Source organism: Macaca mulatta, chromosome 15 (assembly GCF_049350105.2).
Source record: "Macaca mulatta isolate MMU2019108-1 chromosome 15, T2T-MMU8v2.0, whole genome shotgun sequence".
In the NCBI taxonomy this organism is placed as follows: Eukaryota; Metazoa; Chordata; class Mammalia; order Primates; family Cercopithecidae; genus Macaca; species Macaca mulatta.
Genome location: NC_133420.1, coordinates 7,628,197 through 7,638,574, shown reverse-complemented (window position 1 = coordinate 7,638,574; position 10,378 = coordinate 7,628,197). Strand labels below are relative to the sequence as shown.

Sequence of the window (10,378 nt, the reverse complement as noted above, 5' to 3'; positions counted from 1 at the left end):
ATGGCTTTGTGTTTTCAGGCCCATAGGACGCCAGGGACATAGAGCTGGTCTGCCATGGAGGAACCTCACAGGGCTTTTTCCACCTGGGGTCATGATTCTAACCCTTCTGACACCTGCACAGGGACCAGTGGTGGTGCAACTAGGGCCACAGCCTGCCACTTCTCCCTGATGGGACTGAATCCAAGGCTAGCATTTGCTTCAGGATTTTGCTTTCCTCTAAGAGGTGTGGATAACCTCACTTTGAAACTGGGGCCAATTCACCAATTCCCCTGTTCAGGGGGCAGGTGTCCAGTGGCCCCTGCGAGCAATTGCGTGCCACCCTTCCCCACCCCTGCCCCCGCTCCCACCTGAAGCTGCTTCCGTCTCATTCACAGTCCTGCCTCTTTGCAGCACTGGCTTGGACGGGAGCCTGATCCAGTGCCAGCGTGCCACTCCTTGGCAAGGCTCCTGGTCTGCTCATACCACTTTTCTCCAGCCAATGTCCTCTAGGGTTGGAACCAACTCCCTGCACGCTGGCCCAGGGAGGTCCCTGGTAATCGTCCTGCGTCCCTCTCCCTCCCCTGGGAATCACCTCAGACCGCAGTGGATGTTCCTAAATTTCTGTGGACTCACAGCAGCTTCTCGGCCAGTTATCTCCTTAAGGGCTGGATTCCACAAGCCCTTCTGTCCTGCTGCGGGCCTCAGGCAGTGTTCCCGCCAAGCTTTCCCTAAAGACACAAACAGGCAGGCCCTTTCCACACCGGCCTCAGGGAGCCTTCTGCTGGGCAGAGCATCCCTGCCAGGGGAAGCCAGGCTCGTTAAGTGGGAAGCCTGTGGGGCCTGCGGAAGGCAGCAGCCCTGAGGCTGTCTCAGCCGCCAGTTGGTGCCACCAAGCTGTCAGGAGGGAGTGGCCTTCCCCACTGTGGTTGGGAAATGGAGACAGAGGTTACAGTGGGCGGCTGCAACCCTATAAGAACCACGGAGTTCCTTCAGTGGCAAAGACCAGAGCCACAAAGGCTGAGCCAAGCTGCCGTGGCCATGGGACCTGCTCTCCTCGCCCTCTCCTTCCTGTGGACCACAGCCTTGACTGAGGACACCTGTCCAGGTGAGTCAGTCCCCCCGGGGGTTAGGACCTTAGAGCGATCACACTCCGGGAAGCTGACAGCGGCCACCTGCTGACCACTCACGGCACGCCAGGCCCGGTACTACGCCCTTTGTGAAGGTTCCTGCCTTAGTTTCTCAACAGCTCGTTTTAAGCCTCGCACTTTAAAGAGGAGACAGAGGCTCAAAGAAACAGATGCAGCTAACACAGGGGTTAGGAACAGAGCCCTGGGGTCAAATGGGCCAGGTCCCAAATTCAGAGCATGCAACTGGGGAGTCTCCCTGGGGCTGAATCCTCCTCCATTGAAGGGCCGTCCTGAGAGTCCCACCAGCTGTGTGAGGAGGCGGCGGGCGTACAGGGCGCTGGTGGGGGGTGGGCCTAGTCAGAGTCTGTGCCACGATCGTGTCACTGGAAGACCACCCCGCTGGACGTGGCCAGCAAAGTCAAGCTCCAGCTCTGCGGGGAATTTGGCCTGAGATGTGCCCGGCACTGGGGACAGGTGGTCCCCACTGTGTCCCTGATGTAGTCCAGTGAGGCTGATGTGACCCCAGGGCTCCAGACCTCCTTCCCTGAGCTCCTGGGGGCACTCAGGTGATTCCCAGCAGCTCCACCTGTAGCTCTGCCTTCTGGGGGAGGCTCTGGGCCCCCCTGCATCGTGGCCACGCTGGAGTACATTGCTCTGAACTCAGAACACAGGATGGCTTCCAAAAACCCTGGTGGGCCCCATGGCCTGAGCCTGCTCGTGGTGGACCAGGGGACCAGGGGACCAGGGCAATGATGGGTCCCGTGGAGAAAGGCCCCGAGTGGGGCTAGGAAGAAAATGCACACCACAGAGGCCCTTCGCTGGTTATGTTATGAGTGAGTTAACTTTTATCCCCCAAACATGTCTTATTTTCCAGATTATCCAACATTACCAAGTATTCTTTTTTAATGAGAAAAATGAAGCAAATAAAAAAGTGATCTACACTTGCTCTGACCAGTGAGCCAGGGGTGAGGACAGATTAAAAAAAAAATCCACCAAGCAGTGGCAGCTGCCGTGTCTCTGGTGAGAGCGCTGCTCCGTTCCCCAGTCTCTAAGAGCGCCCTTAGCAGGGCATATTGATTTCATAATCAACAACATGAAAAATATTTTTTCAAGGAAGTAGAAAACCCTCAGTTTGGCTCCAGCTGCGCCATACCTGGCTCTGTGTCCTTGGACCCCACACTGCCCCTCTCCAGAGGACCTAGAAGGCCCCTTCCAGCCCAGTAATTCCACAACCACATTCCCAAGGTCTGGAAGGGAAAATGCTTTGTGAGCCTCAATTCCCCAAGTTTCTTAGAAACATTGATTGTCATTGGTTACTGCAAGAGCTCACTGTTTATTAAGCTCTTTCTAAATGGCACGAATTACACTAAGAGACTAAAATGCACATTCTCTAATACAGCCCTGGCCACAGCCTTGTTATTATCCCCACTTCGTAGCCCAGAGCACAAAGCTCAGAGGAGTTAAGTGACTTGCCCCAGGACACACAGCACTGAGGAGATGGGGCTCCCCTAGGTAGGGGTGGCCTCCAACGCCAGGACTCTTCCCCCCATCACGTCTCCGCCTCACCAGTGCCCGAGGGGTGAGGACAGACCAAGGCCCCAGCAGAGCAGAAAACCTCACTTTCCAGCCACTGTTGGGCCAGGCACTGAGTGGGCACCTGTGTTTCTCTGCAGAGGTGAAGGTGGTGGGCCTGGAGGGCTCTGACAAGCTCACCATTCTCCGAGGCTGCCCGGGGCTGCCCGGGGCCCCAGGGCCAAAGGGAGAGGCAGGCGCCAATGGAAAGACAGGTAGGTGCGGGCCGGGTGGGGAGGCCAGGCATGGCGGGGGCACGGGCTCTTGCTCTTTTTGAAGCTAGATGCTGAGTTGGGCAACACCCCCACCATGGTTCACAGATTGAGAGCCTGGGTCTGGCCCCTGTTAGAGCCAGGGACAGAGCTGACTCCCAGGGCCCAGTGGGCATTCTGAAAAGGCCTTAGTGGGGTGCTCATCTTTTAATGACTTAATGAGTGCCCAGTGGGTGTTTTGGCAGAAAACTTGGTTTCAGTCCTCACCTACCATCTGCTGTGTGGCCCCCTGCAGGACTCTGATTCCCAGTCCCTGTTCTCACCTGGGCTGTGGGGCTAAACGTCTCCCAGGCACCAGCTTCAGAGGAGGAACCTGCAGCTAAGGGAAGTGAGGAAACGTTTTCAGGTGCTCATGCCTGGAAGGGGAAGAGCCAGGACTCCACCTATGTTCTCTGGGAAGGGCTCCCGGCCCCTGAGTGGACAGGAGAGCCTCGTGAGGCCTGGGTCCTCCGTCTAGAACCTTCTGGTGCAAGGCAGGCAAGCTCAGGTGGGGCCACGGTCACATCGCAGCACAAACAGGATCCCAGTCATGACAGGAAGAGTCACAGCCGCCAGCTCCAGGGTGGGTCCTTCGGGTCCTGGGCAGGGAGCTCTGTTTAAGGTGGTGTCTTTGGAATTTGCAGGAGAACGCGGCCCCCCTGGACCCCCTGGGAAGGCAGGACCACCTGCGCCCAAGGGTAAGGAGGAGATGAGAGTGAGGAGGGGCTGTGAGGCCCTTCCAGACTCAGCTGCAGAGGAGCATGGATGAGACCTCTGGGGCTGCCATACTGTCCTCACCAGAGCCCATGCCTGTCCAGGAAGGACTCCCGGGGCTCAGTCCAGGGCAGAGGTCTCAGTGTGGGGGAGGGGTCTCAGTGTGGGGGAGGGGTCTCAGTGTGGGGGAGGGGTTCTCACGGGGAGGGGTCTCAGTGTGGGGGAGGGGTTCTCACAGGGGGGTCTCAGTGTGGGGGAGGGGGTCTCAGTCTGGGGGAGGGGTCTCAGTCTGGGGGAGGGGTCTCAGTGTGGGGGAGGGGTTCTCACAGGGAGGGGTCTCAGTGTGGGGGAGGGGGTCTCAGTCTGGGGGAGGGGTCTCAGTGTGGGGGAGGGGTCTCAGTGTGGGGGAGGGATCTCAGCCTGGGGGAGGGGTCTCAGTCTGGGGGAGGTTCTCAGTGCCAGAGCATCCACCTGTGGGTGGGTCTGAGACCAAGCCTTCCCCGTCTAAGGTCAGCATCAGCTGGGGTGGGTGGTCACCTCTGCCAGCCCCTCTCATCCCATCTCACCTGTCATCTCACTAGGCAGGAGGCCCTGTGCTGCCGCCTCTTGTCTCCTGCCCCCTGCAGGTGTTGTCATTTGGGGGCACTGTTTCAAAACCTAGGTTGGCCAGAGTGGGCAGGGAATATTAATGACAAGCTCTGATCAGAGAGAATGTGTAAACATACATTAGATACCTTCCAATAGAAATCTATGCATCCCACGCAGATAGAAATACTATGTATTTATCTGTTATGTGTGTATAATATATAAAATAGAACGCATTTTCTGAGGCACGTGTTTACAGATTATTTAGAAAAACCAGAGTGACGTGCTGCAGGGAAAGCAGCCCCACATTCACGCCTCCGTTCACCCCCGAGCTGCTCTGAGCCGTCCTGGTTGCGCTGTGAGAGGAGTCTTCTCTCTCACTGACCTGGAGGCTCCGTCATACTTTGCCTCTAAATGTAAATAAATGCCTATCTGCCCAGACCCCACCTCACCCCACCCTTCGTGCCGCATCTACAAACACAGGCCACGCTGGAGCCTCTGGGGGCTCAGGGGAGCCCTGAAGCACCAAGTTCCCTCTAGCTTAGACAGGTGGCAGGAGGAAGGGGCCAATGAACGCAGGCACAGTGACTCTGCTGCCTCCAGGGACAAGAAGGGCCACAGTTACCCCAGATGACCATGGGCACTGGCAGCTTTTCTGGAGGGCAGTGGCCACCTGCATGCCAGGAAAGTGAGGCAAGTGCCACCATCTTCTGCTCTGTGCTGGGGACAAGTTATCTGACTTCCAACTCTTTGTGTGTTTGCCTGTCTGTCCGCATCTCCAGGAGACGCTTGGGAATCTGATCAATGTAACACAGGTGGGTGGCAGGCCCCAGGATCCTCCCGCTCCACCTGTCCTATGGAACCCAGCCCAACCCACCCCGACTTGCACCCACCAGGAGCCGGGCAGCATTGGGATGTTGTGCAATCCCAGCCCGAGGCCTCTGCCCTTTCTTCCCTCTCTGCACTGGCCAGATCCACAGGACAGGGGTGACTGGTTCCCTGGCAGATGCCCCTGGAAGGAGCAGGGCATGGCTTTCATGGTTGTGTGCCACAAAGAAAATTGGAATGTACCCGAAAGGCCAGGTTCCCGGGAGGTGAAGATGGGGGAAGCAATAGGAGGTGGGAGGGTCAGGCAGACTGAGTGTGGCCATCACAGCTGCATGACGCTGGGGGCCATGTCCCTGTCCAGGCCTGGGAGTCCTGCTCTGTCCACACAGAAGCCTGTGGCCCTGCTCCTCCCTCCCGGGCCTCCCTCCCACTGCCCCTGCCCTGCCCAGGGGCTCCCGTCCTGTAGCCACTCCCTGGGTTCCCTTCCCAGGCCCACGTACCTGCAAGGACCTGCTAGGCCGTGGGCCTTCCCTGAGCGGCTGGTACACCATCTACCTGCCTGACTGCCGGCCCCTGACTGTGCTCTGTGACATGGACACGGACGGAGGGGGCTGGACTGTGAGTGTGGGGCTGAGGGACCCTGGGCAGAGGCAGTCAACCTGGGAGACCCGGAGTCCAGGCTGCACACCTGGCCAGAGAACACACTCTGGAATTCTCTATTCCCCTGGTCGGGGACAGAGATGATGGGGGAGATGACCCGTGGGTAAAAGTCCAGGCCGTGGGGGAGGCTGGGAGGGGCCTGGTGCTCTCCTGCTGTGTGGCTTGGGGCTTGTTGCCTCCCCTCTCTGAGCCCCCATTTCCTCCTTCATCCCGTGGGGTCTGTGAGGAGACCAGGTGGGCGTGCTGGGGACCCCAGCCTGCGACGCTCTGCCAACTACAAATGCTGCTCCTCTGGAGGGCGGGTGCCCCGTGCTGTGGGACGTCAGCCTGCCCCGCCTGGCTCCCGTCCCCTGGCTCCTCCACAGGTTTTCCAGCGGAGGGTGGACGGCTCCGTGGACTTCTACCGGGACTGGGCCGCGTACAAGCAGGGCTTTGGCAGTCGGCTGGGGGAGTTCTGGCTGGGGAACGACAACATCCACGCCCTGACCGCCCAGGGTAGGGCCGCTGCTGGGGCTTGGGGGTCAAAGGGTCCTGAATGGGGGTGCCCCTGCCCCTTAGGCCTGGACTGCCTGGAACATAAGCGCCTCTTAGTCCACAGGGGATCGGGCCCTGAGCACACTCAGGGTAGCACTGGGACCTCCGAGGGCTGCGTCCCCTGCCGCAGGCTGTGGCGGCATCAGGACAGGAGAGGGTAGAGCTCTGGACTGAAGGCCTGTTCAGGTCTTGGCCCCACTGGCATCTCAGATCCTGAGCATGCAAAGAGAGAGACCATCGGGGTTTGGCCCAACCCCCAGCCCTAACTTCACTTCCCACTGTCTCCCCTTCCTAAAGCTGCGGTCTCAGGGGCAGGGGGAGGTTCCTCTCTGGGCCTCCTCTCATTCCTCCAGCCAGGCCACAGCCCTCAGCAGGAGTGAGGACAGCACCTTCATCCTCCCGCCACCAGCTCCAGCGTATCAGCTGGTCCCTGATCCTGGGGAAACTGGAAAATGGTCCCTTTCCTCCGCAGGAGCCCATTCCGAGCTCCTAAGCCACCTCCTCGTGTTTGCTGTGACCTTTCCACGTCAAGGAAGGACTGCAGTACTTTCCCACAGTGAGGATCGGTGACCTCACAGCCCATTCCAGGGAAATGCACGGTTCCTTGATGAAGTGAAGTGATATTTGTAGGAGGGGGGAAACTCCAGGTTCAGCGGGTGGACCTGAGGGAGTAGGTCCTCCCAATCCCTCCTACCACAGACGACTTTCTGCATGAACTTGAGGAAGCTTTCCGTGGATCACAAGTTCAGGCATCTGAAAACACTCCAATTCCCACCTCCGGTTCCTGGAGGCAGAAGGGCCCTTGGGCTGGGAGCTTCAAACCTTTCTCCCACAGGAACCAGCGAACTCCGTGTAGACCTGGTGGATTTTGAGGGCAATCGCCAATTTGCTAAGTACAGATCATTCAAGGTGGCCAGTGAGGCAGAGAAGTACAAGCTGGTCCTGGGGACCTTTGTGGAGGGCAGCGCGGGTGAGTGTCTGTGCGGGCTGAGTGGCCTGGGCCTCTGAGGGGGGCTGGGGAAGGGGAGACAGCGTGCTCAGCATCTGGCTATGCCTCTGCTGTGTGACATTGGGGGTGACTTAACCTGTCCAACCCACAAACCCACAATCTGTTCATCCGTCAATTCACCCAGTTTATTGTACTTGTGAAAATTATGATCCACATGTCATAAAAAGTACAACACATAGTGGCTATGATTATTTGCTGCCATTATTGATGAAAAATGGGGAAGATGATAAGTCTATTTCTACAAAGACTGAATCCCTACACTCTGCCGGAAGTCACTCTTCCCCTCTGCTGCCCCACCCAGAGCCAGGCGGTCTCCAAGTGTAGCAATGCCTGTTAGCTGGCTGAGCAGACCAGGCGAGGAGATGCCAAAGCTGCCGTCCCAGCAGAGCGCATGCTCACTGGGTGGTGCCCCTTGGAGTTGTGCAGTGCACAACATGGGCTCCTGGCCATGGCAGCTCTGCACTGGACCTAGGATCCAGGCTCCCTGGCACTTCATGGAAAATGCCCTACTTTTCCCTCTGAGCAGGTGATTCTCTGACATACCACAACAACTACCCCTTCTCCACCAAAGACCGAGACAACGACCAAGATGCTAAAAACTGTGCTGTGCACTATCAGGGAGCCTGGTGGTATGCCACCTGTCACCTGTCAAACCTGAATGGTGGCTACCTCGGGGGGGCCCATGACAGCTTTGCAAATGGCATCAACTGGAATTCGGGGAAAGGGTACAACTACAGCTACAAGGTGTCGGAGATGAAGGTGCGGCCCACCTAGCCCGGCGCTGAGGTCAGAGGGTCTCTCCACGAACCCTGGCTGGAGGAGCGCATCCCTCAGCCCTCACCAAGAGGGCAACGTGGGGATCGTGGCCCCCATCCTCATGGAAAGAGGGAGCTCCCACCAGTCCCTTGTAGGCATGGCCCACAGAGCTTTGCGCCCAGTGCCAGCGTCCAGCCCCCTGCCTCCCGTCTGCAAGGTTAGGCAAAGCCCCAGTGTGCCTCCCTCACCGCAGCTGTCAGTGCTTGCTTGCCTCACAGGCGATCATGGAATGCCATGGCTATTTGCCCTGCCCTGACCACTGGCCATGCCACTGTGCTGCTCATCCGTCCTTGCTTCCCTGCGACTTGGCCCTGTGGGTGGATCAGATGCCCTAGGGCTGAGGGGGTTTCCCACTGGCTAAGACAAAGCAGGGCCACCCTGCCTGTTGGTGAATAAAGTTTTATCGGCACAGCCATTCCCATGGCTTCCATATTGTCTCTGGTTGGTTTCTATCATCTCTGGCAGTTTCCAAACGCCAGGCAGAATAAGGTAGTTGGGACAGAGGCCATATGACTGACAACTCCTAAATTGTGTGTTAATCAGTCCCTTACAGAGAGTGTTCGCTGACCCCTGCACTCACAGCCACCTGACCTCGGCTGCCTGGCCCCTGCTCTGCCCACTTGGTCCCCCTGCCGGGGCTTCCTGCCACCTGCCTCCTAGGGTCCCCTGTTGTACCAAAGGTGATTGCGTGCGCGTGAATCCCTCATCAAGAATGAAGCAAAGATTTGAAGGAGGCAAGTGGGTGAGACGGATCTGAGACCACGGGAGAGGGAAAGGTCCTCCTCCCTCAAGCATTTCCTCTTGGAAGTAGCCGGAAGGCTGAGCCCACAAAACCGTGGGTTGCATAAGGCCTGACACCACCTGTTTTTCTCCTAGTCAGCCAAGCAGGCCCTCTCCTGGGACCAGCTGCCCTAAGCCCAGACCCAGCAGAGGATGGAGGGTTCTCCCCAGCCTCAGTCTGTCTCTCCTGGAGAGGGCTCAGACCCCTGCAGGCTCCCGTCCCCACCTCTGGAACTCAGGGCCCTCTCTGGGCCCCTGGCTTTGCTTTTGCTTCTGTTAGTCTCTCCGAGGCTTCCTTCTGCCTTTTCTCTGCTCCACTCAACTCGCCAGGTGGAAATGCTGGCAGGCCCAGTGCGGCCGCTGTGCAGATGACTCTTCTCAACCTGTGACCTACAGGGATCCATAAGCCTCTAGCAGAGGCCTCGAGGGGCTGAGGCCCGCAGGGGAGGGTGTGCGGAGCATGGAGGAGCCTTGGCTCCTGCTCTCAGGCGCTCCTGGTGCAGGTGAGGGCTATGTGATCACGGAACAGGCCCCTCAGATGGGCACCGCACTGTTCCTGAGCTCCTGCTGTCTGCAAGCACCCATAGACTGCATAAGGGGCACAGACAGCTGCAGGAGGTGGGGGGCCCACAAATTCCTGTTGTTAGGGGGCTTCACATGGGGTAAGTTTGCCCCATGCCTGGGAGGATGAATCGGATCTGACTCTGGTGGTCCTTCTGTCTACTCTTGGACTCCCCCCGCGGACAGCTCCTGGACTAGGCAGGGTTCCTCTGCCCAAGGGACATCCTGGCCTGAAGGAGTTAATGTGGAGGTGGCTGGTGGCACCTGGCAAACCCCGTGCCGTGGGACACTGGATGCCGCCTTCCCCGAGTTCTTCTGGCCGCAGCTCCGTGTGGGAGACAGCGGCCGCCAGCACATTGTCCCCGCTGAGGCAGCAGGTCTCGCAGCCCCACGGCTGTGACTCCGTTGCCTGGAGCCTTGTCCACCCGGCCCTAGTGTGGGTGCAGGGGTCCGTGGCTCACTGGGAGGGCTGAGTATAGACCTGGGAATGGCAAGGGCCAGGGGTTGCCCAGAAATTCCCAGCCCCAGCCTTCACCCTGGGGGTCCTGACGCCTGCCACTCCCTGCCACTCCACCACCTGGCCTCTGAGTTCAGCTGCGCCCCTGGGGGGTGCCGAGCCCACGTTACCTCCGTGGAGGGAGGCCGTGCCTGAGTAGCAGCAATGAGCGTTCTCGGGGGTGCCCTGGGTGCCTCCCGTACGGAGCCCCAAGCAGCCACGGTGAGCAAGGGGGACCCCACCCTGAGCACGGAGCCCGGCCCCGCGGGGGGACAGCCAACCCACCACTGATCGCACAGCTGCTGTGCTGTGATAAAGGAAGGGGGACTCAGAGAGCACGGTGTGAGCCCCCAGACTCTGAGTCATCACAGATGCTCCCAGGGGAGGGGAGAGGACGCTGAGCCCCAGAGGAGGGAGAGGTATCAGGACGAAGGTGGGGTGGGAGGGAGGTGGGAGGGAAGCTGGC

The 10,378-nt window shown here is 59.0% G+C and overlaps 1 protein-coding gene across 3 annotated transcripts; it reads left to right on the top strand.

Moving 5' to 3' along the window:
- Positions 1–555: 555 nt before the first annotated feature.
- Positions 556–8,490, top strand: LOC100427524 (ficolin-2-like). Of its 3 annotated transcripts, XM_028834622.2 has the most exons (9): positions 558–1,084; positions 2,780–2,893; positions 3,574–3,627; positions 5,011–5,043; positions 5,547–5,674; positions 6,082–6,211; positions 6,723–6,806; positions 7,086–7,220; positions 7,786–8,490. In XM_028834622.2, the coding sequence occupies exons 1-9, from the start codon at positions 913–915 to the stop codon at positions 8,031–8,033; spliced, it is 1,098 nt and encodes a 365-aa protein (XP_028690455.1). In that variant the 5' UTR covers positions 558–912; the 3' UTR covers positions 8,034–8,490. The 3 variants fall into 3 exon arrangements, with proteins under 3 accessions (XP_028690456.1, XP_028690455.1, XP_077823276.1); XM_028834623.2 differs by lacking the exon at positions 6,723–6,806 and having other exon boundaries at positions 556–1,084; XM_077967150.1 differs by lacking the exons at positions 5,011–5,043; positions 6,723–6,806 and having other exon boundaries at positions 5,523–5,674.
- Positions 8,491–10,378: the final 1,888 nt, after the last annotated feature.

Bases quoted from the DNA above. Each gene is read 5' to 3' on its own strand.
- LOC100427524 (XM_028834622.2), top strand. From the start codon at position 913: ATGGAGACAGAGGTTACAGTGGGCGGCTGCAACCCTATAAGAACCACG. The intron at 3,628-5,010 runs GTAAGGAGGAGA...CCGCATCTCCAG, and splicing joins AGGACCACCTGCGCCCAAGG to GAGACGCTTGGGAATCTGAT. The intron at 6,212-6,722 runs GTAGGGCCGCTG...TTTCCTCCGCAG, and splicing joins CCACGCCCTGACCGCCCAGG to GAGCCCATTCCGAGCTCCTA.